At 56.7% G+C, this 27,741-nt stretch overlaps 1 protein-coding gene across 1 annotated transcript; it reads right to left on the minus strand.

Moving 5' to 3' along the window:
* Nucleotides 1–6,896: 6,896 nt before the first annotated feature.
* XKR5 (XK related 5) lies at nucleotides 6,897–27,482 on the minus strand. Its single transcript, XM_055335359.1, has 7 exons — nucleotides 27,425–27,482; nucleotides 25,827–26,010; nucleotides 18,732–18,916; nucleotides 17,655–17,864; nucleotides 15,622–15,791; nucleotides 10,652–10,763; nucleotides 6,897–8,435 (listed from the first exon to the last, which is right to left on the minus strand). The coding sequence occupies exons 1-7, from the start codon at nucleotides 27,480–27,482 to the stop codon at nucleotides 7,297–7,299; spliced, it is 2,058 nt and encodes a 685-aa protein (XP_055191334.1). The 3' UTR covers nucleotides 6,897–7,296.
* Nucleotides 27,483–27,741: the final 259 nt, after the last annotated feature.

Consider the following 27,741-nt stretch of genomic DNA (forward strand, 5'->3'; position numbering starts at 1 on the left):
TCGTGTAACCCTCTTCTGCGGGGCTCCATACCCAAGAGCTGGACTTCATGTTTCCAGCACCTGGCACTGACAGGTGCTTGATCTATTGTTTCGATAGGAATTAAGTTTTGGTCCATTGCTGAGAAGAGAGCATAATTAAGATGGTTGTTGTTGTTGTTTTTTGATAGACTATTTTTTAGGGCAGTTTTAGATTCACAGCAAGATTGAGGAACAGTCCAGAGACTTCCCACGTCCCATGTCCCCACCATGCACAACCTCACTCGCTCTCCACATCCCTGCCAGATAGTGCCGTGTCACCACTGATGAACCTACAGCGACTCATCACCATCATCCGAGTCCAGAGTTTCCGTCAGGGCAGGACAACTCTTGACGTCGTCATTCTACAGGTCTAGACAAAGGTCTAATGATGTGGATCCACCATATAGTATCATACGGAAGAGTTTCGCTGCCCTAAACGTCCTCTGTGCTCGGCCTGTTAACCCCTCCCCACCCGACCCCTGGCAGCCCTTGATCTTTTTACTGTCTCCATAGTTTTGCCTTTTCTAGAACGTCCTGTAGTTGGAATCACGCAGTGTGTGGCTTCTTCCTTCCACTTAGTGATTTGCTCTTCGGGTTCCCCTGTGTCTCCTCGGGGCTTGACGGCTCATTTGTCTTCAGCACCGTCGGCTAAGAAGAGCATAAGTCTCCCCTTGCAGAAATGGGAAGCACCCTCTAGCTCCGTGGACTTCAGACTAAACGTGGGAGCCAGAAACGCCCCAGAGCTGCGGGCACATTCCGGACTCCGCTGTCCCTACGAGACATGGAAAATGACTTTTTGTCCTTAGTGGCAGCAGCAATGGGCGCCTGATCCACAGGTCCCCGCGATAATAAAGCACCCCGTGGTGCAGGTCACCCAGCGGCAGGCCGCTGTCCCACACGTCTGGAATCAAGACTGAGCACGCTGAGCTCCACGAGTTGAGGGGCCTCCAGGGTATTTCCCAGATGCTGACTTCAAATTCAAGGGCACTGGCTATTGAAATTGGAAGTTCCTCGTACTCCTTTCCTGGGAAATGGATAACCGCGGTTTGGAGCACCTCATGACCTCAAACAACCCTTAAGCACAGGATTTCGACAAGGACAGGTCCCTGGCGGAAGGCCCCCAGCGCCCCGAGCGCCCGCAAGGCCAGGGTGCAGCCCCGGGGTGCTTGGGTGGGTGACTGGAGGTGAGGCGCTGACACCTGGAGGATGCTGCAGGGGGAGCACCGGCGGCGGAGCCTGGAGCCGCTGGAGGGGCCACAGCGCCACCTGCTGAGCGCGCGGCCCAGCGTGCGGGGGTGGGGTGGGCAGTGCACCTGCAGAGGCCGCGGCTGGGCTGCCCGGGGCTGGGCTCCGGGTCAGGGTCAGACCCCCCCTCCCCCCCGGGGACCCCAAGTGCCTCGGGACTGTGAGGTGCACAGAACGCCTCCGCCTGCAGGGTCAGCCAGGCCCGCGGCCTCCCAGGGCGCTCACCTGTGCGCGCAGCAGGTTCCCACCCAGCATCCCTGCCCAACAGGGTCACCTTGGGGGGAAGTGAGAGAAGAAGGCCCTTGGCCACTTACTTCAAACCTGAGTCTAAACCGAGCCAGACGGAGCTTTCGGCTGGCAGGCATTTAAGACAGATCGCCCCAAGATCCTGCAAGTTTCTAGCACCCTGCGCCTCGGTGGGCCTGAGTGAGAATCCTATAACCTAGCCAGGCCAATCTATGGTACCCCCTACAGGAGAGGAGCCTGAGGGTCAGGGAATTAGGGAAGGAGTCCAGACGGAGGCCCCGTCGAGTATCTCCCACCCGGTCCCCCCACCACCCCGCGTCGCTCCAGGTGCAGAGAGCCCAAAGCTCACGTCTGTCCTGGACAAAACTTCAGGTGTAAGGACAAAAAGCAAAAAAAAAAAAAAAAGGCAAATCTGTTCTTTTATCAAACATTCTGTATTTTAAAGTGAATTTAAGTGTTGCCTCTAAATGCACAATTATCAGGTCTACACGACATCCTTAGTTGACCTCGGTGGGTTGCTGTTTGTGTTTTCTTAGTTTCAGTTTAAAGAACACAGTAAGAACAAAAGTCCATAGTGTTTATTCCGTTCCTGGCCTCAGCTTCCCCCTCACCCCCTCCGCCCCCACCCCAGCCTTGCCAATTTGTAAACAAATCAGAAAAATCCCCAATGGGCTGAAAACCTGTCCATGGTTTACTCCAGCTGGAAAGAATTGTGCTCCACCAGGACTCAGACCCCGTTTATAATGGAAACCCTGACGGGCAATGTTGTGATTATAGCCTTGCCATAATGAATGGATCTGTGTGGTCAAAGTCACGGATTTTTCCATGGTATTTTTCCATGGGAGATTTCCTCCCTCAGAGATGTGAGCTTGAAATCTGGATTATAGCTTTGACTTTAGAGCAGGATCTCCCCTGGCATCGGGATACCTTGAAGTTGGTGATTATATGGACTCTGGTGATCATGATGGGCAAGGGGGATCTTAGTCAAAATGATTTTTTGGCAAGACTGACGAGGACAGGGGGTAGGGATTTGGTGTCAGGAAACTTGTACCATCTCCCAGATTTTTAGCCAGGGAGGATGGTCTCTGCTCTCTGGGCTGGTGGCTACGTTCAAGGACAAAAAGTGAATAGGGCTGAAGGGCATTAGGGTGACCAGCCATCCCAACTGGCCTGGGGGCTGTTTGGTGTCAGCCCTGAAATCCTGCAATGCAGAAAACCCTCCAGCCCTAGGGAAACCAGGATGGTTGGTCACCCTAAATAGTATGGAAAATTGAATTAAATTCAGGAGGGCAGAAAAGTACTAGCCTGTTTTACAGAGGTTTGAAGTACAATCCTTTCTTGATGCTTAAAATATCTAAGTATAATCAGCATTTAGCTGGAGAACATATTCAGGAAACAGCCAAAAAGAGCATTTGAATGTCCTGACTGTGCGGCACGATGTAATGTGAAAAACCACGCCAACCACTATGATGCTGGCTAACAACTTCAGAGCTTAACCTCTCCTCCGGTTTTATTTTATTTTTTTAATTTTATTTTATTATTTTATTTTATTTATTTTAAATTAAATTAAATTAAATTTAATTATTTTTCCTCTGGTCTTTTGGAGGCACAAGCAGAAGGAGGCACGGCACGGGGGTGTCGGCCCCCCCAGGAGGCTGCCACCAAGGGTCCTGGCACCCCGGGCCTCTGCACGGTATCTTGGCTGCTCTGCAAACACCTCTGGTCTCTGCATGAGGGATGAGGGAGACAAGGCAGTCGGAGGCGCACTGGGGGAGTGGGGAGCTGGGAGCTGGGGCTCGCTACCCGAGCCCCTGCCTACTGCCCTCCCCAAGAACCCGTCTGGATCTAAATAAAATATTTTTAAAAGATAAATAAATCCAGAGCCTCATCAGGCGTGCATTAACCCCTCCTGTGTCGTCAGTGCTGCAGCCACGGGGCCCAGGACCCTGGGACGCAAGGTGGCCGTGGGGGACCGCCGCACTGCCCCCCGCCCCATGGACGTTGGGCCTGGCCACACGGCTCATTGAGGCCGCAGAGCGTGGGCAGGACTGGCAGGGTGCGCGACGCCCCCGGTCCTCGGGGAGTTTCTGGCCGGCGCATCCACTGTTCCCCTCCCCCAGGCACATGTGGGGCACACGGCCTTTGACCGGCAGCCTGAAGCAGAGCCGCTGGGGATCCCCGGGCCCCGGAGGGAAGCCCAAGTGCTTGCTGCTTTAGGCCGCCCCCGTGTTTCTTCGGCCCCCGTGGCTCGTGCGAACTTGCCCGCACCTCCTCAAATCGGGTCCCTCTGCAGGTGTAGCGCTCCACCCGTGTTACAGAGCAGCTGTGACAAGGTGCTCCACACTTGCCCTTGTCCGAGGCTCCCTCCTGAGGTCATGGGAAGGCATAAAGCTTCCATTCTCGCTGTTGGGCTTTCTTGAACATCGAGCTATAACCGGACACACGTTATATCAGTTTCAGGTGCACATCACGGTGATTTGACGTTCGTCTCCATTATGATCTCATCTGTCCCCACGCAGTCATACTTTGTAGATAGAAGGTGCAAGACAACGAGAAGCAGACGCATATTTAAGTGGCCACAGCCGGGGGGGGGACACCCCTACAGAGACAAGGGCCGAGGGGAACACATGGTGGCGTCACTCTGCTCCCCCCAGACGGGGCTCTGCACCTGCTGGGCCACGGGAGCCTCTTCTGTACAGGACTCGGTCGCATCCTCCCGTCCTCAGGCATAGGCAGCAGTAGGAGGAGGGCAGGGGCCAGGCGCTCGCTTCCTTGGTGCTGCCGGCCGGTCACCCCGGTCACCCTGCAGCTGGCTGCGTCCTCGCCAGCAGCACAGAGGGGCTCTCCGGGGCCCAACAGCACCCCCCTCCTTCCACCCACCCCCGGGGGGGGGCAGATGCAGCCAGCTGGGGTGCCTCTCCTTGGTTTCCAGAACTCCACCCCACAACTTTGCAGCAGGACTCGCGATTCCCCCACGTGAGTAGGGGAGAGGCTGTCCTGCCAGAAAGGCAGGCGGCATGTAACGGTCCCACGGACACCTGCTTCCAGAACGGCTTGTTCGGAGGGAGCCTGGCCGGCTCAGTCGGTGGAGCGTGCCACTTTGGATCTCGGGGGTTGTGAATTCGAGCCCCACGTCGGGGTGCGGCGATTACTTTAAAAAGCAAAATAAGAAGAAACGAAAAAAAAAATGGGAATTCGGAAAGCTTTGCTTATGGAAGTACAATCCTTGGCCATCCAGGAAAAAAACTAGAAATTCGATTGCCCTCGCTGGGAGTTTGCCTGCCACACGCCACCCACCGGCTTACTCAGTCCCCAAGACACATGCTGCCACAAGCAGCGTGCAATCGCTGCACAAACAGGGGCATCGGCCCTAACCCCCTGCAGGTTCTGGAGAGCCTGGGTTTCCCAGCTCTTTAAGGACGCCGGGAGTCCCTTTCCTGCACCCCGTGTGGCTTCCTGGGGCACGAAGGAAGGGAAGCAGCCTTAAGTGAAGGAAACCAATGCGGCAGGTGCAACAGCAGACGGAAGAGAGAGAGAGAGAGACCCTTGGGGCCGAAACCACGGAGTGACACGCGCGCCTTGAAGTTCTGGGTGAGGGCGACTCGCCGAGGCAGTACTGCCAACAGACTAGATGCACAATGTGCTGCTGAGCTGAGCTAGCGGCTTTTAAGCTACTACTGAGGGGCGCCTGGGCGGCTCGGTCGGTGAAGCGTCGGCCTTCAGCTCAGGTCAGTCTCAGGGCCCTGCGATCGAGCCCTGCGATCGAGCCCTGCTCAGCGGGGCGCCTGCTTCTCCCTCTCTCTCTGGCCCTCTCCCAGCTCATTCTCTCTCTCAAATAAATAAATAAAATATTTTTTTAAAGCAGTTACTAATATTCTAGGGAGAGATGCGTAGCCTCTGACGTCTGGGAGCTGGGCCGGTGCCCACAGTCAGGTCACGTCTTCTGTCGGAAGCACACGAGGTCGAATACCTGCCGCAGACGAGGCCGTGCGGAGACGGAGGTAGGAAGCCCACACCCTCCGAGCCCTTTCTCCGACCGGTCCCTGGGCCGCCTGCAGGGGTTCGCACCCCCTGGCTGTGAGGGGCCACGTGCAGGGGGGCCCACCCCTCCCCTCCACCTGGTGCTCTCGACCTCCAGGGCTTTGGTCCTTCCCTCTGTGTGTCTCACTGGTGCCCCAAGGACCCCGACCGCAAAGACCGAGACAAGGGGTGTGATGAGGTGGAACCGTCTGGTCGCTGATTCAAGGTAGCAAGGGCATTTGGTCCCCGCTGGGCCCCCACACAGGGGGTGACAGGCTAGACGTCCTGGCTCAGAGAAGTGCCTTCTCCTGTCCTGGGCAGAGTCCCCAAGGCCGCAACCCACGCCTTCCTGACAAAGAGCCTCCCCTTGAGCAAACCCTACTCAACCCCCCCCCCCCCGAACTTCTCACCGAGGTCTCCTTCCAAGTTTCTCTCTGCTTTGTCCAGGCTTAGCAAGAATCCTGCTAAGTCGACGTGAGCAGAGGCCTCGCGCCGGAGGTCCGACCACCGTGTGCACCTGGTCCAGCTCCCCGGGCCGTCCCCAGGTGATGTGGGGCCCCTGGCCTGCCGTCGCCTGAATCCTCTCTGGCTGCTTTAGCCAGAGCCTGGCCCTTACCCCTCAGGAGACTTCCACCCCCTGGCCCCCTCCCTGCTCCTTGGCCGTCAGGCCCCAACCATCCACGCTGTACCCGGGACTGAGTCCCATGTGGGCTTTCCTCTTAACCCCTTACTGCAATAGTCCTTGATAGCTTCTGCTTTTGAGGCTGTCCAGCTCTGGTTTCTCTCTGACACCCCTTCCCGGGCAGCGGCCCGGGGCTCCTAGGGCTACCTGCCGTCCCCGAAGTCCTGAGTCACCGTCTGCCATCCCCCATTGGTGTCCAGCAGGGATGACGACAGCCTGGCCGCTCACTGCGAAGTCCCCCTACGTGGCCTCTTGGGGCCTGAATAGTGTCCCTGGACCCAGAGGTGTTCTGTCAAGGCAGAAAGGACCACCCGCCGGCAGCGCCCCGCCGTCCGTGTCTGCACGGCCTCCTGCGTCAGTGGGTTGGGACTGTGCTTTTCAAACCAGCTCAGAAGGAGGCCCATGGAGAGGATGGAAACACCCGTCCTCAGGAACCCATTTCAGGGGAGAGCTGAGCTCACAGGGAGCCTCGCACATGGACCAGAGCGGGGGGACCATGTGGGGGTCAGGGGAGGAGAGGAGCCCCCTGACTCAGCTGCCGGCCGGCTGGCCTGGGGGAAGGAGGCCTGAGTATTTAGCAAAAAAAAAAAAAAATAATAATAATAATAATTTTTTTTTTCCTGCTAGAGGAGTCTCAGGATATTTGCATTTTCACTTAGGCCGATGACTGTAAGCACCGCTTTCTCCTCTGCATCATCCTCCTACGAGGTTTCATGGAAGAATGCAGGAAGAAGACGTTTTCAAGAGGTTAATGACCACTCAGTGTCGGGAGAAGGGAGCTGTAGTAAGAAGCCGGATGGAAACAGAACCAGAGTTCTGCTCAGGCTTTGCCTTTGAGTTTCCTAGAAGCCACAGCAGCAAAAGTAAAGTGAAATAAAATAAAATGGGATCATACGGTTCCTAAGAGAAGCAGGCAACTTTGACTGGACGCCCCTCTGTGTGTCCTCCCCCGACTCTGACGGGCGCGTGTGCCTGTGCACACGTGTATGTGTTTGCAGGGGAGCTCACAAATGGCCTGGTCCAGTCCCTCGGGCTCCACTTGTGCAAACCGAGATCCAGAGGGAGATGCGCCGGGGGTGCGGGTGTCAGAAATGGGATTCTCGGGTCTCAAGGCACAGTGGGTGGCCCGCCTGCTGTCCCACCCGCCGGGCCGGGCTCATATGAAGACACCCGGCCAGGTGGTGAGCCGGGCCTCTGGCTGCAGCCCCGCGGGCAGGCTCACACTTGGGAGTGGACGTGAGGCAAGGCTGGTCTGCGGGCCACAGGCTCCGCTTTGGCAGGGACAGCGGTTCTGGAAGGTTCCGGTCCGTCATGGGCTCCTGCTGCTCCCCACGCTCCGAGCTGCCCGGGGCTGTGCCCACGAAGCTTCTAGAGGGGCCCAGGCGGAGGATTGGGCTGATGTCGGCCACGGCGGCAGGAAAGGGCCGAGGGGCCGGCTGAGGTGGGGACCGTGGCCTCCTGCCCGGGGCGCAGGTGCGCGGAGTGGCCTGCCCGCCTTCCTGCTGCGGGGACAGGCCCCCCTCGGCCGTGGCGCTGAAGTCCCGCGTGGAGCCCTCCGGGCCCTGTGCTCCTGTCCGCGCCCCTGCAGCCCTGCCCTGCAGCGGAGAAGCTGTGCTGGCTCCCTCCCCCGGGCGGCCCTGCGTCGGGGCAGGTGGCCACTTCTGGCCGGGCGCTTGGTCGTGCTTGTTGCCGGCCAGAGACGCGAAACTGGACGCTTCCAGCAGGTCGGCTTCTGCGCTCAGGACACCTGGAAGGCCAGAGCCTTTCTCCAAGGCCTGGGGGCCGGGGGGTGACGGGGAGAGCTCTTGCTGGGCAAACAGGGGCTTCCCGTGCTGCGTGGAGTGCTGGCCCACCCCCCGGGCAGGGGGACCAAAGCGGCCAGGACTGTCTTCTCCAAAGGCTGCGTTGATCTTAGACATGTTCCCTGTTTTCAGGGCAAGTTTCAGCAACAGCCAGTGATGGTGACTGAAGAAAGGGTCCTCCCGAGCGGTCAGGCTCTCCAGCCCGGCCTCTGGGGATCCCCACTGTGGGCCGGGGGCCCTCCCCAGTGTGGTGAACTCGCCGCCGTCCTCCTGGCCTGTGCCTGGGCTTCCCCGCGCTGGAGCCGGGCCCTGGGGACAGGACTCCGCGTCCGCTCCATCCCCCGCAGCGACGCCACGGCCCCCCAGGCCGCCTGCAGACGGAGGACGGAGCAGCCCATAGGAAGTTACCAGCGACACGCTGCCTGGAGAAGGAGACAGAGAAGCGCACGTGGTGACGCTGTGTTGCATCCCGCATCCTCCCCGCGGCTGGAGAATTCCAGAGTCTGGAATCCTGGACAGAGGAATATAAATGGGATCCACAACAGCACCACTGGGGGCACCTGGGTGGCTCAGTGGCTGAGCATCTGCCTATGGCTCAGGTGTGACCCCGAGTCCTGGGATCCAGTCCCGCATGGGCTTCCCTGCAGGGGGCCTGCTTCTCCCTCTGCCTGTGTCTCTGCCTCTCTCATGAATAAGCAAATAAAATCTTTAAAAACAGAAAAACAAAACAAAAAACCCCAGGACTGTTGTTGAAGCATCAGAACTGGATATCTGGGGGGAAGTTAAGGAGGCTCCAGCTTCTACAAGCTGCAAATGTTTCTAAACTGAACCAAGTAATAACAAAGTTTAATCCTATGGATACCATGACTTCTTTCTCTAGGGCAGCTGTAGCTGAGCCTTCTGGGTGTGTGTGGGCACACGTGCACGTGTGTGCGTGTATGCGTGTGTTTGCGTGTGTGTGATGTCCAGTAGAAATGCTGATTTTGCTTTCAAATAACTGGATCAAATACTCAGAATGCAGCCATCCACACGCCAGCTGATGGAGTCCAAAACTGGGGGTGGGGGGGAGGTAAGGAATAACCTCAAAAACAAGAGGAAACCCAAGGAAACCCAAGGAAAGGTCAAACATATTCATCAAAAACCCATATCAAGGAATTTCCATGAGCAGCAACAACACTTCCTTTGTGCATAAACATCTTAATCACATTGTTGTCAGTTTAATTTATTTTGATCAGAAGTGTTGACTACGGCAATAATTTCTTTAACAGAGCATTCCAGTAACCTCCCACGTTATTTCCAGTTTCCTGTTGTACTAGATCAAGTGCCTGGTTTCAGGGCGCTCGTTATAAACAGCATTTCTTGCTGAATTACCTGAAGTAGAGGCGGGCAGGAGCCGCAAGGGGGCTGGCAGACTGCGGTGTGTGGAGCTGGGGGGCCTGGAACAATGATCCCTCCGATCCTGCCTGAGGACTTTTGGGGGGATGAGGCGTGGGGGGGTGACAAAGCAGGCCTCCAGCTGGGGCATGGAGACAGCCTTCCCGTGGAGGAGTGTTGGCTCCGCAGTGACCCCTCCAACCGCTTCCACACATGATTCTGAATTCTCACTGTGCCAGTGGGGAGACGGCCCCTTCTTTTATAATGAGCTACCCGAGGTCAAAAATTTGGGCAATTCACCCCCCTCCTCAGGCAAGTCCAAGTACATGCATTTAATGAGTAGCCTTTCTGCGAGGCCGCGTCATTCACAGGGCTCTGGGCTGCAAACCCAGGCTGGCATGCAGTAGGTGCTCAATAAATGTTGGTCAAGGGGGTCAGGATGTGAGCCAGGGCTGTCTGCTTTAGAGCTTGGGCACCTTGACGGTAGCTCACCCACCATCTCAGGCCATCTGGGCCCCCAGCTGACCTTGCCCCCGGCTCCCTGCTCCCTCTGCCTTGGGTTACTGAGAATGAAAACATCTCTCCTCTCTCTTTAATTTTTGTTTCCCAAGTGCAGAGGGTGGCTCCTTTTCAAGCTTACGCTCGTCTGTCAGCTGGGGGGGGGGGGGACAGGGGGCTCAGCACCTGGAGTCCTTCATTCATAAAACTGAGCTAAGTATCCAAGCCTGCCAGGCACCGTCCTGGAGGCCGCATGGGAGCAGCGTGTGAATCCCTCGTCCACCGCCTACAGAATGTCTGATTAGGGGACACTACCTAACCTCCTCTGTGCCACCCTCCTCAGGTCTGACCTGGGCGTAATGCAGCACCCATGTCCTAGGGCTCTTGTTGGTAGATAGCATGTGGTGTCACTTCTGGGGACCCCGCTCTGACCCTCCCCCAAGGCTAGGATGCTGGGGTCGAAGGGACGGGAAGTCGCATGCTTGACCCCAGCCAGAACCCCGGGGACAGGGGGCCCCACCCATGAGTCCTTTAGGATAGAAGTGGACAGTCTGGGTCCAGCGGGTCCGAGCACAGTCCAGCACGGCACAGGAAGGCCGGGCTCAGCTCTGAGGCCCTGGTGTGGACATCCTGCTGCTCCCTTTGGTGCTTTGCACCTGACCCGTCCCTCCCCCTGACCCCTCTGAGCACATTCCAGCTCTTAGAGTTAGTGCACTGTAGAGTTGGCCGGAGGAGGGGGCAGCAGGAAGGCGACACCGGGCCTTACCAATCAGAAATCCAGACGAGACTCCAGCGATGGTCCACAGGCTGGTCTGGGAGGCGCCCTGGAGAAAGTCGGTGGCCAACAGCAGAAGGACGATGTTCTCCAGCAGCATAATCTACGAGACCAAAGGGAGAGTCAGCACCCTGGTTGGGTGTGCGTGGCCTCGGGGACAGTGTCCTTCAGCCTTGGAGGCTCTGTCCGCGATGCCCGCTGGGGTGATGCCCACAGCCCACCGGGCCCCCCAGAAGCAGGGCCAAGGTCTGAAGGAGCGTCTCTGGCCCCAGTTCTCAGAGCAGGTCACTAAAGCATCCGCAGAGTCATGATGCACGGGGGATGCACGGGCGCAGCCCCCGAGGCCACGGCGGTCCCCTCCCCGAGTCAGGCAGGGCGGAGGGAGGAGACGGCCACTTCCACACTTCCAACCGCACACATGTCATGTCCACACCTTCACTGTCCCCGTGTACCAGTTTTATAATGCGATCATCGCACGTATCTGCACGGCTCACCCTGCCACTGCGCTCCAGTAAACTAGCATCACAAACTTCCAGAACGACGTTGGTATGGCTTTTTCGATTATTTGCCGCTTTAAAGGTAAACTTGGCCTCAGTAAGGGGAGGCTCTCCTGCTGGCCGAGCATGGAGCCTTCGCCCGCCGTCCACCACGGTACGGTGGCAGCTTTTACAGAAGGCTCTTGGCCCCCCCTCGGCCAGGCTGGCTTCTTAACTTGGATTTCTAGTTCGGCTGTTTTTTTTCTTTTTGTTTGTTTGTTTGTTTGTTTAATATTTTATTTATTTGACTTTCCTGGAGTTAAAATGGTGCCCATGAACAACCACGCAAGGCTGTCGAAGACTATTGGCCCAAGGGCATGACAATTCAGTTTTTCTTAATGCCTCATACATGGTGTATATCATCTTCTTTTTTTTTATTTTTAGGATTTTATTTATTTATTCATGAGACAGAGAGAGAGAGAGAGAACAAGAGAGAGAGAGAGAGAACGAGAGAGAGAGAGAGAGAACGAGAGACAGGCAGAGGGAGAAGCAGGCTCCATGCAGGAAGCCCGATGTGGGACTCAATCCCGGGTCTCCAGGATCACGCCCTGGGCTGAAGGTGGCGCTAAACCGCTGAGCCACCCGGGCTGCCCTAAACATACCATCTTCTAATTATGTCCATTTTATTTCCTTATTCTGAAAAATATTCTTACATATATAAAAACTGGAAACCAGGGGCAGCTGGGTGGCTTGGTGGGTTATGTGTCTGTCTCTTGGTTTCAGCTCAGGTCATGACCTTGCAGTCAAACCAGGAGAGAATTAAAAGCATTCTGAAAGCAACTTAACCATCCTAAGAATGCCCACTCTCCCCAGGCCTTTGGGGCGTGGGTGGCACCGTCTCGAAGGACGAGCAGGCATTATTTCAGTACTGAATGCCCCTCTCCATCGGCCCCATCCCTCTCTACTCTTTAAATCAACTGCGCAGCTCATCAGCTATCTGGTCCCGCTGAGTCACATTCTTAAGTTCGTCTCCAACCCCTTGCCATTTTCATAGTCGTGATCCTATCGCTTCTGTCTGGGTCCTACAGTTTCCTCTGTCTTCCATTCCCTGTCCACAACCTCTCCTCCAAGCCACTGCCAGATGACCTGCTTCCTCTCAGGTCAGACCATGTCATCCCTAACACACCTGAACGTAGCCCCATCTCACCTTGGGGTGCTCAAGACCCCACCCCTTGACGGTGCGAGCCATCTTGTTTACAATGAGTCCCCAGTTTTCCTTTGCAGAGTCCTCTTCCAACATGCTGCCCCCACGATGACTGTGCTGACTAACGTCATGGGCCAACCCGCCTGGGCTGAGGGACGCCCGGATCCTGGTAAAACGTTATTTTGGGGTGTGTCTGTGCAGGTGTTCCCATTCGAATCCATAGACTGAGTAAAGAACATGACCCTCACCCCCTCACCAGTACAGGGGGGCCCCATCCAATCTGTTGAGGGTCCGAATAGAACAAAAAAGTGGAGGAATGACAAGTTCTCTCTCTTCTTGAGCTGAGACATCCATCTTCCCCTGTCCTTGGTCATCGGAGCTCCCGTTTCTTGGTCTTTTGAACTCGGACTGAATCACACCACGTTTTCCTCGTTCTCTGGCTTGCAGGAGGCAGGTACCATGGCCTGTCTCAGCCTCCAAAATTGCATGAGCCAATTCCCCTAATAAATCTCCCCCTACCTCTGTCTATAAATCCTGTTTGTTCTGTTTCCCTGGAGAACCCTGACCAACACAGGGACGTTCCACCGATGAAGACTCCCTGACCAAGCCTGACGCAGATAGGCATCGCTAAGCCCTCTTCCTGACTCGGCCTCAAGCCTGGCCTCTAAAAACTGCAGTCACGTAGCACGAATGTCTTTGTCGGCCTCCCTTCCCCCACCCCGCACACACTAAGAGACTTGAACAGTCAAACAGCTCCCAACAACTCAAGGCTGCATCCCTAGGGTGATGAGCTGGCCCCAATTAAGCCTCTGCCTAAGAAAGCTAGCACTGCCAGGAAGATTCACTCTGTGTTCCAGCAGAAATCCGGTGAGAGACAGGCCGTGAACCCCGCCTTAGACCCGTTAGGTTAGAAAGCTTGTGCTTACAAATCCTTCCTCTGCCGTCCAGCCCTGCCTCCTCAAGGACCCGCGGGCTGTCTCTCTGAAGCACAAACATTCCAGATCACCCTCCCCGCTTGGCCGCGGGGAGCACCTTGCTCTAACTTGCAAGAACACTGCCCCCCATCATCAAGATATGCATGCGCACTACGTCCCCTCGGGCTCCCTGGGTCTTTATTTTGCTTCTGCAGCTTTGCCTGACATGCCCCTACCGCCTTCTCCACCCTTCCTTCAGGCCAACCAGGCTCATCTCCCGAGACCAGCTCGAATGTCCCCTTTTGTAAAGCCTTCTCTGATGCTCCTCTCTCAGCCTCTTATGTTCCTGGGGTTTGGGGACCATCATTTCTCTGGTCACAGAGGTTGCATTCATGGGTCTATGTCTTTGGGGCCACGGAGGCTCGATCTGCCCACACTCCGGTCCCTGAATCCGTTTCCAGCACACGGAGGAGGTTGTACATGCACAAGGGAGCTGGTAACGAGGGCAAGAGGTCAAACCTGGCTTTCCAGGGTGTTCCCAACTCATCCCGAGGCCGGTCTCCCTCGCTGCAAGGGAGAAGGTAAGGGGAGGCCTTCCCAGTGAGGCTGCCCGTGGGCACCACCTGGCACTGCTTCTGAGGCACTGATGCCAGGGCCCCACTCAGACCCGCTGGGCCAGAATCACTGGCAAGGCACCTGCGATCTACGTCCAAAGCTCCCTGAGTGCCTCAGACCCCCGGCCAGGCTGAGAAGTGGGGGCCCGAGGCCCTCCCGGCTGGAACACGCTTGGCTGCGCTTGCCCGGCCAGTGGCCTGTTGGTTACGGCTGGCCTCGCAGCATCAGACCAGCTGCATTGGAATACTGCCTCTGTTTCACTAGATGCCTGACTTTGGTGGTGGTTGTTGTGACAAGAACCAGAGAAGACTTTATTGATAGAAGAGTCAATCCACCAAGAAGAGGTAACAGTTATAAACCGATGTGCTCCAAACATCAGAGGTCCTAGATTTATTTATTTTTAATTTTTTAGTATTACTTTCAGGTAGAGGTCAGTGATTCATCAGTTTATATAACACCCAGTGCTCATCCCGTCACGTGCCCTCCTTCATGCCCGTCACCCAGCGACCCCAGCCCCCCAAACTCCTCACCTCCAACAATCTTCTGTTTGCTTCCTACAGAGTCTCTCTTGGTTTGTCTTCCTCTCTGATTTCATCTTGTTTCATTTTTTCCCTCTCTTCCCCTATGATCTTCTGTGTTGTTTCTTAAATGCCACACGAGTGGGATCATATGATAACCGTCTTTCTCTGATTGACTGGTTTCGCTCAGCATAATACCCTCAAGTTCCATCCACGTCATTGCAAATAGCAACATTTCATTTTTTGGATGGCTGAGTCATATTCCGTTGTATGTATAGACATCTTCTCTATCCTTTCATCTTTTGATGGACTTCTGGGCTCTTTCCACAGTTTGGCTATTGTGGACACTGCTGCTATGAACATTGAGGTACAGGTGCCCCTTCAGATCATTACATTTGTAATAAATACCCCGTAGTGCAATGGCTGGGTCATAGGGTAGCTCTATTTTCAACCTTTTGAGGACCCTCCACACTGCCTTCCAGAGTGGCTGCACCAGCTTGCATCCGCACCAAGAGTTCAAGAGGGTTCCCCTTTCTCCATGGATGCCTGGCTTTTTACACCTCAGTTTCTGCATCTGTAAAATGGGTTTCGTCTCATTGAGTATTGTGAGAAATAAGACAGTTGATGAGCTTAGGATGGCATCTGGTGCATGATGATCCTGCCCAGAACGTTAGCATCTACTACTGATTCCATCATTACTCCCAGGCCCTGAAGACAAGAACAAGAAGCCGCAGGAGGGTGGGGATAAGTCCTAGCACAGAACCTACAGAAATTCACATGCTTCATACTTTTGTTGAGTGAATCAGTGAAAGAAGCATCCCAGACCTTCCTGCTTTGACCTTGGGGACACGGTTTCCATTATTTAAGCAAAGCCACTAACCATTAGAAGCAGAGCTGCTCCAAGCTTCCAGCCCCATCCTCCTTAGAACGTGGATTTCCAAATACTCTGCAGTTTTTTGGCTTTTAGAACAACAACAACAACAACTACTACTACTACTTTCTCTTTGCCCGCACAGCACAATTTACCCCAAAGGGGGTACTCATGGATTCAGAGCTTGTCATCTTTGTTCAAGACAGTAATTCCTTTTAGAATTTTTCCTAAGACCAAGCTGTTGCTGGTCACAGAGATATGCGCGCATGACTACGCACACTCACACACACATGCACTCGGAACACACAAAACCAGTAAAATCAGGCATCAAGAAAGCACTTTCTCGCTTTCGCCAACACTTGCCGTATAGAACATGGCCATCCGGTGTCTGGACGGGCTGTCCCAGAAGTTGAGGTAGCAAAGGATGTACACGGCCCCCACGAGCAGATTGAACAGCCTCCAGTGGCAGGTGCTGTCGACGACGTCACTCTGCTGGGCCACAAGCCAGAAGGTCATCACCAGCCAGTGGGCACCTGGAGGAGGCGGGCCGAGGGCGTCAGGGTGCGGGAGGGGAGGTGGGGAGGTGGGGAGGGGGCGAGGCAAGGACACGGTCCTCTCTGCTCTGACCACACCTGACTCGGCCTCCGGGAAGGCCGCTCAAAGCCCAGAGGAGATTCCAGGAGCACAGCAAACCAATACCTTTTATCTTTGCCCGGATTATCTCATTTGAGCCTCATAAAGGGCAGGGAACTGATTTGGGGACGAGAAAACAGAGACTAGCTTCATTGACACCTCCCCATCGTCACTTCCGGGCGCCCAGCACTTCTAGTTCCCGGAGGAGACGGAAACCTCGAGGCTCCCCAGGTGTTTAGTCACCGCTTCGAGAGCCAACGGCCTCTGCGTCCCAAGGAACGGGCTGCACGTGGGCCAGCTGTCAAGTTCATTCCTGTATTTTAAGATGAATAATATCTCCCTGAAGTCTGAGCTGAATTTTTTTAAAAATGGGTAAAACAGCTAATCTATCTTTGGGAGCACAGTTTCAGGAGTTTCTCCTTTCCGCCAACAGGTGTATTCATGCTCAATCGGGGCTCACGTCGGAACAGTTCTCAACGCCTCCTGTCCTCTCGCAGCACGAGCACACCGTTCCTTCCTGCACAGCGTACGCCCTGACGGCCAGAGGAGACAGCTGTCCGTGGCAGGGGACACCCGGACCCCTGCGGGGCTGCTGTCCGCACTCCGTGCGGCTAGACTGAGCTGGGGGCGGGGGGCTGGCTGGGTGGAGATGCCCTCCTGGAAACAGAGAAGAGGCCCCAAATCCGGCGTTCAGAAGGACTCCTGGAGGGATTTCAGAAGCTACAGTGCGTGCCGTCTGCCGTTGGATGGGGTCAGGTCAGGCAGAACCCTGTGCCTGTTTCTCTACAGGAAAGATTCCAGCCCGTGATCCAGAGCAGGGTCTCCGAGCAGGCCCCACGGCAGCTGCAGGGGGGCCCCGGGGCGGGCAGGGCGCCGAGGGCTCGGCTATCTAGGTATGGGAGCAGGGGCGCCTGGGGGCTCAGCGGTGGAGCGTCTGCCCTCGGCTCAGGGCGGGACCCTGGGGTCCTGGGATCGAGTCCCGCGTCGGGCTCCCTGCAGGGAGCCTGCTTCTCCCTCTGCCTGTGTCTCTGCTTCTCTCCGTGTCTCTGATGAGTAAATAAATAAAATCTTTAAAAAGAATAAAAAGTGGGCAGCCCAGGTAGCTCAGCGGTTTAGCACCACCTTCAGCCCAGGGCATGACCCCGGGTCCTGGGATCGAGTCCTGCATCGGGCTCCCTGCAGGGAGCCTGCTTCTCCCTCTGCCTGGGTCTCTGCCTCTCTCTGTGTCTCTCATGAATAAATAAATAAAATCTTTAAAAAAAATAAAAAGCTATGGGAGCAGATCCCCAAAGACAGGCACCCATGCTCCTTACCTCCCTGGACACCCGTGGGGGCCAGAGTTGACCCCACGCTCCTGAGTCTGGACTGGGCCTGACCACTCTGACGGGCAGAGGGTGGCGGCAGCCGTGCTGACCCACGGCTGGGCCAGTGTGAAGGGACTGGGAGCCTCCCGTCGCGTCCCCCTCGAATTCCCAGCAGCCACGTCACAGGTCCGCGGACTCTGCTGCCGAGAAGGGGCCCAGGAGGCACCCCAGGGCACGGGGCCCAGGAGCCGAGACGCTGTGTGCACGGCAGCCCTGGGCAGCCTCCTAGGAGTCCAGACAGCCAGCATCCTACCGCACCCACCTGCGATGCTGCCAGGTGCCCGGTGAGCCCCCCCCAGACCCGAGGTTCCTGGTCGCAAACGGTGACTTTAAGGCATGAGGTTCTGGGGGGCGGTTTGTGACGCCACAAGTGGCAGCTCGACCAGAAGCGCCGCTTACCTCCAACCACCAGGACCCAGGCGTGGTAAGCTCTGGAGAAGAGGGCCAGGCTGAGGACACGGGCCCCCAGCATGCCCATCCTCCAGAGCTGCTGGCAGAAGAGGGCGGCCCACGGGGCGGGCAGGCGGCCCGGCTTCAGGAGGCCTGCGAGGCGAGCGTAGCACACCAGAGCCCAGGACAGCGCGGCCCAGGAGCACAGGGCGCTCACCCCTGCAAGGGAAGCGGACGGCTAAGCTCACCGGGAAACCCGGCTTTGCAGGGGCGTCCCTCACCAAGCACCCCGGTAGCCGGGTAGCAGGACAACTCTGTGCACAGACGTGGGGACACATGGGAGGTCCCTCCTCTGCAACGTGGTGGGCGCTGCGCCCCAGCAAGCGAGGGGGCGCTTCCTTCCTGGCCCCCGATGTCTCAGCCCAAGCAGCCGGGCAGCCCTGAACACCATATTCCCTCCCCCAGGTGCCTACACAGGAGCTTTAGTCCCAGAAATAAAACCAGGACATAAATGGTGCCAGGCCACACAGTAAGGACGACAGGAGGACCGCGCAGTCGTCACTTTTATGTATGTCGTGAAAGCGCACACAAGAGCGGACGCTCGGCACAGAGGAGGAGGAGGAGGAGGAGGATGCTGGGGGAGAATCGGGAAGTGTCCAAGAGAAAAGAAGACAGAGAGAGAGGCAGAGCGAGCCTTCGCCGTCGCACACGCAGGCTGGACTCATGTCTGCAGGCCAGAGCCGCTCTGTGTCCACGAGGCTCTCGGGGCCCAGCGCCTGGCTGCGCCCAGAGGGCAGGGGAGAAAGGGACGTACTGGCCCTGTAAGGAGCAGCGTGGGCCCCTCCCCAGGCTGTTTTCAAGGTAACGCGGCCACCTACACTTTCTGCTGTGTGGACGGACCCCATGCAAGGGCTGATCCCAACCACCGTCTCGTGCTGCTGAGTGCGGGCTGCCCTCTTTGTCCCAAGCAGGGGCCGTCTTGGAAGCCCAGGCCTCACTAGTCAGGCGCCCACTTCTAGTCCCCTCCAGAGGTCAGAGGGTCTGGACTCGGGGCGGGGTGGGGAGCGGGGGGTGAACTCTTCTCACCTGGCACCAGCTCTGTGAAGTCTGAGGCGAGGAAAACATGCGTTTGAAGCAGCAGGTGGGGCCCGGTCTGCATCAGGGCTTCCAGAAGGCGGAGGGCAGACAGGTCGGCCTCCTGCAGCAGCAGCTGGTCGCGGCGGGAGGCTTCCCCCTCCTTCGACAGAGCGGAGGACGCAGCGTCCCAATGCCTGAGGAAGAACCGGGGCGGGGAGCAGCCTAAACGGGAGGCCCCACACCCCTGCCTGCCTCCTGGCTGCGAGAGTCGGGCGTCCCACCGCACGAGCTGCCCTGTCTCCACAGCAGGGCCCCGCCTCGGGCTGCACCCTCAAGTCGTCAGGCCTAGCCCAGCTGCGCGAGGGCCATCCTGCTGCGGGGGGCTGGCCGGAGGCCCACTATGCCCCACGTGGGGGGGAGGGCGAGGGACAGAGTGGCCCGACAGGCCTGCGGGGGCTGCCCCCTCCTGAACTCCTCTGGGAAGCTCTGTTCCGGGGACGTGGGGACAGTCTCAGAAGGGGGGGCCTCTGGGGGGTCAGCGGGGCTGGGTGAGGGCAGCAGGTGTCCCCTGATGGGAGCAGCGCCCGTCCGAGGGGGAAGAGCGGCCGCTGCCCTTGGCGCTCCGAGCCCTCGCTCACATGCCCGGGGAAGGCCGCGGGAGCACCAGCAGGGTCACCGTCCGCAGCCCAGGAACCGGGCGCTTCCGTCCTCCGGGGTGCGAGCCACCCCCCGCCTGTTGTACCATCTGCCGTGTGTGCGTGTGCACACGCCACATCCCTACGCGTGTGTCACCATGTTCGCGTGCTGGAGGAAGGAAGCGAAGTGATGCAGCTCGGGTGACGAGGGAGTGGCGGGGACGGCAGGAAGGGGTAGGTGAAGGTGGACGGGGACCCGGCGGCCGACAAGCAGAGCTGGGCTTCCAGCCTCCGCGGCACACTCGTGTGTGGGAGCCGGTCTGGTGGGGAGGACACGCGTCCTCGGAAGCGAGGCAGAGAGGGGCCTGGGTGACGGTGATGTGTGAGACTCGGGGACGGGCAGGCAGTGGCTGTGGCTGTGCGTAGGCCCGGGTGGCCCGGGGACACTGTGGCGGGACAGTGGGGGCGCACGCACAGAGCCCGGGGACCGTCCCCACTCAGGGGCCCACAGGAGAGGGAGAGGCAGGAGACGCTGGGCGGACAGACGCAGGACGCAGGGAGCGGGCATGGGGTCCTCATCAAGGGCCACGGGAACCAGGTGACGTGCACAACGCCAATAGGAGGCTGGGGCGTGCAGGGCCTCATCTCCGGAGGCAGGCGGCCCAGAGGCCAGTGGTCACGCGCCACGGGGACACAGCAGCCCCCCCAGGCCGGGCCACCTCCCTACGGCCGAGGGAAGGACTCAACATCAGGGAAGCTTGGGAGGGTTCCCGTCTCACTCTGCTTCCCATACACCCACCCCAGGACCTGTGGCTGGGCTCCCGAGGCTGCTGGAAGGGGCGTGGGTCCCCACCCCCTGCCACCCCAGGAGCCGTGTAGCGTCCGCCAAGATGAAACCACCGCCAGGCCCACTCGGTGCCGTGGACCTGGGGCTGTGGCGCAGGCTCCTCCCCGGTGCGCCCCCGGCCAGCAGCGCGCTCAGGGCAGGGCCAGGGCTGCTGACCACACCTGCCCCTGCCTCTCCCAGGGAAGAAGAACCGGAGGGAGGTCACTGTAGTCGCCTGCTCCTGAGTCAGAGCAGGCTGCACCTTAAGGTCCCCTGGAAAGCTCCCCTCAAGGGTTCCCCTTGGACTCTGGCTGTGCCGGCGACAGGCCCCACTCTGATCCCAGGCCAATGGGTCAGGGGCCAGAGAGGACGGGGGCCCCCTTTGAAAGGGGTTTAACCCTGGCTCCCAGGGCTCAGGAAAGGTGCCCCAGGAGGAGTGCTCTTTTTTCATGATCCGGAATCCCAGAGTGAGCGGATTTCTTGCTGAGTCTTTGAAGCCGTGATCTCTGACACGAACATCATGTCAAGAGAAAACCCCAACAATGAGGACAACCAAGAAGGTCCTGACTAAGCATCAGGGGCTGCAGCTTTCCCTCCAGGCCCGAGCCATGTGTTCTCCCGAGGTCGCTGAGGCCTTGGCCCGCTCAGCGGGTTTTGCCACCTGCTGGAGACCACAGAGGTAGGCCCAGAGGAAAGGGGAGACTGGCCCGGGAGCCCCAAGCCCGCGGGGGGAAGAAACTGTACGCCCGCGAAGTTTAAGCAGGAAGAAAATCGGATCTAATGGAGCCGCGGATCCCCGGGGGATAGAGTCTGGGGCCCGAGGAGGTGGTCAGCGAGGGCTCCCGGCAAAGGAGAGGACGGGCGGACGGGAGCAAGGTGTCAGGGAGCACGTGTGGCATGGGCGGGGCTGAACTGTGGGTCCCCGCTGGGGACAGTGAGGTCGGGCAGACAGCAGGAGCCTCAGGAACGTGGCTTGGGCCTCGTTTCTAGGAAACAAAGAGCTGGGGTTGGGGTGGGGGGGATGCAATCCACCTGGTTTTGTGACTGGGCCGTCTGGACCCCGTGGCAGCAAGAGGAAATCAGGCTGACATCACTGGGTCAGGCTCATAGGGGGGCCCGGGGGGGGGGCGGCTATGGGAAGGGGGAGGGCTGGTCACTGGCTCCTGGGGGTGCTCATTCCACATCCCCACCGACTCCGGCCTGCATTGCTGGCTGCCTGCCCGGCCCCTGCTCTCTCCGCACTGTGCCCACTGCCTCTACTGTCCTCACGGCCATCTCCCGAGGGGCCTCATTTGACTGTTATCCTTTGCTTGAACCTTCCCATTGGGTCTCCCATGCCCAAACTCCTCCCTGCAGCGTGCAGCCCCCCCCCCCCCACCCCGTGCTAGGGCTCCCTCCCAAACTCGAGCTTTAGTCACCTGGAGGCCTGTGCTAAGTACAGGGGCTGGGCCCCAGGCCCAGAACTTCTGGTTCCACCAATGCACTTGGAGGATCACAGGAAGTCTGCTGCGGCCTGACGCGGTCCGGGATGATGAGTGGCTGGTCCCCGACCGCCCCAGGCTGTGCCCTCAGCACTGCGAACACTTCCTCTCTGCTCCGCGGAGTTCCCTGCTTTCAGCTGTGTCCCCACTTAGCCCTCACTCAGGACCACATCTCCATCACGTGTTTCCAGGCCCTACTGCCACACGCATCTCCACGCGTGAACAAGGGCATACCGAGGGCAGCCCAGGTGGCTCAACAGTTTAGCACCGCCTTCAGCCCAGGGTGTGGCCCTGGAGTCCCAGGATCAAGTCCCACATCGGGCTCCCTGGAGGGAGCCTGTTTCTCCCTTTGCCTGTATTTCTGCCTCCCTCTCTCTCTCTCTCTCTCTCTCTCTATCTCTCTGTGTCTCTCATGAATAAATAAATAAAATCTTAAAAAAAAAAAAAAGAACTTTCAGCTTCTGCTAAAGAAAAATTTCTAAACCAAGGCAGGTCCTAAGGTTGGGATGAATTGAGTATTCCTTGATCACTTCATGCTGAGGTTCCAAATGAATTTATAGGCTTAAATATTTTTTTAAAAAGATGCTGGGACCATGTAGCATTATAGTGGAAATATAAACACCACACGGAGAAAAGTAGCTGACTTTGTTTAAACAAGTAGTCACTAATGGCACGGTCAGTTGAATAGAGTCACACTTAATATATATATTATTTGGAATAAATATTATTGGAATAAATATAATATAAATAGCAAAATATATATTACTATCTACATATTATTTGGAATAAAAATACATGTTTTCAGTGCTTATATTTTTCATAAGCCACTGTGCCTCAAGAGGTTCATGTTTTGTTGGTTTTTCTATTATTAGTAGCTGCTTCTGCATTACATTATAAAGTCACTTTATAATGATCCATTCTTAAATGTTAGGATTGTGCAAAAAGCAATTGTTTTGGCTCCTCCTACAGGTGCTTTTGCAAAACTGCACATTCCTGAAACATCTTTGCAGGCCCTGAAGAAAAGTCTTGCAAAATTCAGGGTGGATTTGCTTAAAGACAGCATGTCACCAGTTTTCTTGGTGGGAACCAAACGGCCAGATCCTGGATGAGGAATAGATCAGCTGTTTTCTATTTCAGATTTCAAAGCTTTCTTCTAAGGCAGTGGACTTCTGTTTGTGTGTTTGGTTCACTTTTAAAATTTCAGAAACACTGCAAGCCATGTAGCTTCTTGTGCCTGCTGGGCTGTTTATAAAACTTGGAGCCATATTTTATTTTTCTCTCCCTCCCCTTATGCTCTTTGGTTTTGTTTCTTAAATTCCACATATGAGTTAGATCGTACAATAATTATCTTTCTCTGATTGACTTATTTTTGCTTAACATAATGCCCTCTAGTTCCATCCATGTCCTTGCAAATGTTAAGATTTCTTTTTTTGAAGACTGAGTAATCTTTCTTTTTTTTCTTTTTCCCTTTTTCTCTTTCTTTCTTTGTAAGATTTTATTTATTTATTCATGAGACACACACACAGAGAGGCAAAGACATAGGCAGATGCAGACTCAATCCCAGGACCCCGGGATCATGACCTGAGCCAAAGACAGATGCTCAACCACTGAGCCAACCAAGGGCCCCGATGCCTGAGTAATATTTCATTGTATATATATCACATCTTCTTTATCCATTCATCTGTCAGTGGACATCTTGGATCTTTCCACAGTTCGGCTATTGTGGACACCGCTGCTATGCACACTGGGGTGCAGGTGCCCCTTTGAATCACTGTATCCTTTGGGTAAATACCCAGTAGTGCAATTGCTGGGTCAGAGGGTAGCTCTATTTTCAACCTTTTGAGGAACCTCCACACTGTTTTCCAGAGTGGCTCCATCAGTTTGCATTCCCACCAACAGTGCAAGAAGGTCCCCCTTTCTCCACACCCTAGCCAACATCTGTCATTTTCTGACTTATTAATTTTAGCCATTCTGACTGGTGTGAGCTGGTATCTCATTGCAGTTTTGATTTGCGCTTCCCTGGTGCCGAGTCATGAGGAGCATTTCTTCATGTGTCTGTTGGCCATGGGTATGTCTTCTTTGGAGAAATATCTGTTCATGTCTTCTGCCCATTTCTTGACTGGATTCTTTGTGTTTTGGGTGTTGAGTTCGATAAGTTCCTTATAGATCTTGGATACTAGACCTTTATCTCATCTATCATTTGCAAATATCTTCTCCCATTCTGTCCGTTGTCTTTTGGTTTTGTCGACTCTTTCCTTTGCTGTGCTTTGGGATGGGGTGATTGGGTGCTGGGCATTAAGGAGGGCACGTGATAGAACGAGCATTGGGCATTACATACAACTGATGATGAGTCTTTAAACTCTACCTCTGAAACTAATAATACACTGTATGCTAACTCACTGAATTAAAAAAAAAACTTAGAACCAAATTTGTGGCTGTGAACAACTGTGTATTTTCACTTTGTCCCGTTTTCTGACATATCATTACTGTTTCTGACTTTTCTCATCTTTTTTTTTTTCCCTTTCAAATTATGTGGATTTTTAAAATTCCCCTTATTTTTTAAAATAAAAAGAGATACAGATGACTAGTTGTTTTTCCTGAGGCCTAATTTTCATGACTCTCTTCCTGTATCCAACTTTAGTGTTAATACGTATCAGAAACACACAGCACCACTTACTAAATTTGAGGGAGCATGGAGAAGAAAAGACTGTGGAGTCACAGGTGGACACCACAGAGTGAATACAGATGCATCGTGGGCCTGAGACAGCCCCATCCCAGCGGAAGGCACTGGATCAGAAGGGCCCTTATATAGTCCCAGAAGGCAGACTTCTCGGGCAATTAGTCTGGAAGCTTCTCTCAAGTGACTAGCATCCACTCAACTCTCCTTTTGAGTTATCAAATATTTGGTTATTTGTCCTCAAGGGCACCCCAGCCCTTAGTGGGTTTCCTACTAGGCCGGGCTGAGGGAAGGGGCTGACAATCTCTCCTGTGGTAGAAGGTGCCCAGTAGGACCTCAAATCTTTGATGAGTCTGAGGCAAAAACCATCCTTGCTCTCCTCCCACAAGTAAGAGTTCCATCTTTTCAGAGGAGCCACACTGCTTGGACACAAAGGCCCAGCTTTGGGCAAAACTGTTGTGGTTACAGATGTGCTTTTGGTGCCTTCAAGAGATGGAGGGCTCCAGCTCTGAGGGGCCCAGTCAAATCTGGGGTGGTTACCCGATGTCTTTATTAGAAGCGTCCTCTACCTCCTATTTGAGATTCTACGCTGTATGGAAAGGAGTCATTCCTCCTTTCGATTCAGCTAAGAAACCAGAAAACTTATTTCAGTTCCTCCAGAGAAAGCCTTGGGACAGGCTGAAGGCATAAGCCACCAAGACAGCTGATAGCACAGCCTGAGAGCTAACGTGCTCTGAGTTCCTGAACACCCTTCCCATCCTGAGCATCTATGACTTCACGAACACGTGAGCGCATGGCCTCAATAATCCCCAAACTCTTCTCCCCTTTTTTATTCCTGACAACTATGGGATTATGAGGTGGCTAAGAGCTGAAATTTGCCATTTAATAAGCTCACTGACAGACCTCTCCAGACACTCCAGGTACCAGGGATCTGGGTTCTCCCAGTGAAAACAGGATCGTACCTGCAGAGGTGAGCCACAGGTAAGGAGACTGGGCACTAGGCCCACTGAGGCTGTTCTGTTTATGGAAAAAAAAAAAAAATGGGCCTGGCTCCTAGATGGCTTCATCCTGAAACAAGGCCTTGATGCAAATGTCACCAGGCCAGCTCCATGGCCTAGTCTGTGGCTAAATCCATGTCACCTTCTTCAGCCGGTAGCAGGACTTTAAATACAACTGCCCTAAGCGAGGCACTTTCTATGGCTCCAAAGCCTTGACCAATAAAATGAAACAAGAGGAAGACAGAATTTGGCCAAAAACAAAACAAAAAAAAGTTTTGAAGGGTCACAGCTGCTTCTGGGAGGTGCTTCCTGATGACAGAAATGCTCAAGGAAGAGGGGATGCCTGTATGCGAGTGGGGGTTCAACGTAGGGGCTTTGGGCTTTCTTCCAAACCTGAACATTGATGACCCTCGGGGCAGGATGCATGTGCTCCTACTGCACTTAGGAAATCACGCCCTGCAGGTGAGAGGGGGCTGCGCGCTCTTACCGCTTCCACACGCCAAGCTGAAGGAGGTGTAGCACGACCAACAAGCCATGACCTTGCTGTCCATCTGCCCGGAACCACAGGTAGCTCAGAACCTGGACCAGGCAGCCCGGCAGCAGCAGAGCAAGGGCCAGCCAGCCCCAGAGGAGCTGTCCCGTGGTGAAGTAGTGAACCACGCAGCAGAGGCCTGTGGGCCGAGACGGGAAAGACAAGCGGGTGAGCGGGAGGCGGGAGGGGACACTGAGGGACCCGCCAATGCTGACCGCCCCCAGCACCAGCCGGGCTCCCACTGACCCAGCCCAGAAGCAGGCAGTGCCAGCTGGCGTTCTAGACGGGTGTGAGGTGGAATGAAGGCGCCAGGGCTTTCTGGGGGTCCCAGAACACCAGACACCAGGGTCGCAGACAGGGGCTGTTGGATTGCATAGGATAGCACGCACAAAAAGTACTTGGCACCTGGTACGTGCATTTAAAAACGCTAATCCTCCTCTCTGGGGATTTATTTTTTTAATTTGTGAGGATGCTAGGGCAGGGCAACATGGTGGACAGAGACAAATGTAGGTTAGGATCTGCACTCCCAATCTGCGACAGTGGGGGGGGGGCTTGTGGGCGCGCAGCACTGCTAGATGCACAAATCACTGTACTCCTTTCACAGGATCATCTCTTGGGGTTTCCAATATTAAAGTTTAAAATGGATTTATGGGCACATAAAGCTGGGAAAGTAGTGGAAACACAGCACTGCCCAGTAGGAACCCTGCAGGTCTGGATGGAGGGCCGGGAATGGCCAGGCTCTGTGCTGGGAGTGCTGGCCAGCCGGCCTTCCTGCTCCCCTCCCCTCAACACCCCCTCCCTGAGGAAGCGAGGAAGCGAGGTAAAGCAGGGTCTTGGGCACAAGAAGCCTGTGGGGTCCCCGCCCGCCTAGGCCAAGCAGCGAGGAGGAGGCCTTAGTGGGTGCTAGACGGGGAGGGATGGAGAGGACAAGGTCTGCGCGGCCTCTGGGCCTCTGGGCCTCTGGGCGGGGTGCTACGGGGAGGGTCCTGTGTGGTCCGGGGCCTGCAGGTCGGCCCGGGCCTCTGAACCCCCTGCGGGGCGCCCCGGGCACCCACGGGGACAGCGGTGCCAACTGGAGACCCCCAGCGCCCAGGCACCAGGTCACTCCGGGGGGGACGTTGAGGCAGGGCCCGGGCCCCAACACGGGCTGCAGGGGCGCGGGGGGGGGGGCTCAGCAAACCCCCGCCCGCCCGGGACCCGCGGAGGCCGCCCCTGCAGCAGGGAGCCCGGCGGGCGGGGCCTCCCCCGCGGCACCGAAAGGGTTACCGAGTTCAAACCAGAAAGGGCGCTAAAGCGAGTTGCCTACGTGCGCCCGGATGGCGGGGCCCCGGCGGGCGACCCGGGCCGCGAGCCCCCACCGACCCGGGCCCACGGGGACTCGGGCGCGGGGCGCAGGCAGGCCCCGGCTCTGCACGGCCCGGCCGTGGGGGGGCGCGGGCGGGAGGGCAGGTGCCCGGGTCCTGGGGAGGCCGGCGGGGACGCGGCGGGCGGGGGTGGGGGAGGGGCGGGGGGACGGGGGGCGGGGGGGGGGGCCCGAGGCGCCGGGCACTCACGCGCGCTCTGCTCCGCCGCCTGCAGCAGGGCGGACAGCCCCAGGGCCCCCGCCGGCATCCTCCGCGCCGCCGCCGCCGGCCTCACCCCGCCCCCCGCCCGCCCCCCGCCGCCCCGACCACGCCCCACCCCCGCCTCCCAGTCCCCTTCCCGGACCCCCTCCCCCGCCCCTCCCCCTCCCCCTCCCCCTCCCCTTGCCCCTCCTGGTTTACCCGGCGCGGCCCGCGGAGCTAGCGGGGGCGGGGCCGGGCAGCCCGGGGGCCTGGGGGGGCCTGGGGGGGCGGGGGGGGCCGGGGGGGCAGTACCCGGCAGGCGGCCC

Source organism: Nyctereutes procyonoides, unplaced genomic scaffold (genome assembly GCF_905146905.1).
Source record: "Nyctereutes procyonoides isolate TBG_1078 unplaced genomic scaffold, NYPRO_anot_genome, whole genome shotgun sequence".
NCBI lineage: Eukaryota > Metazoa > Chordata > Mammalia > Carnivora > Canidae > Nyctereutes > Nyctereutes procyonoides.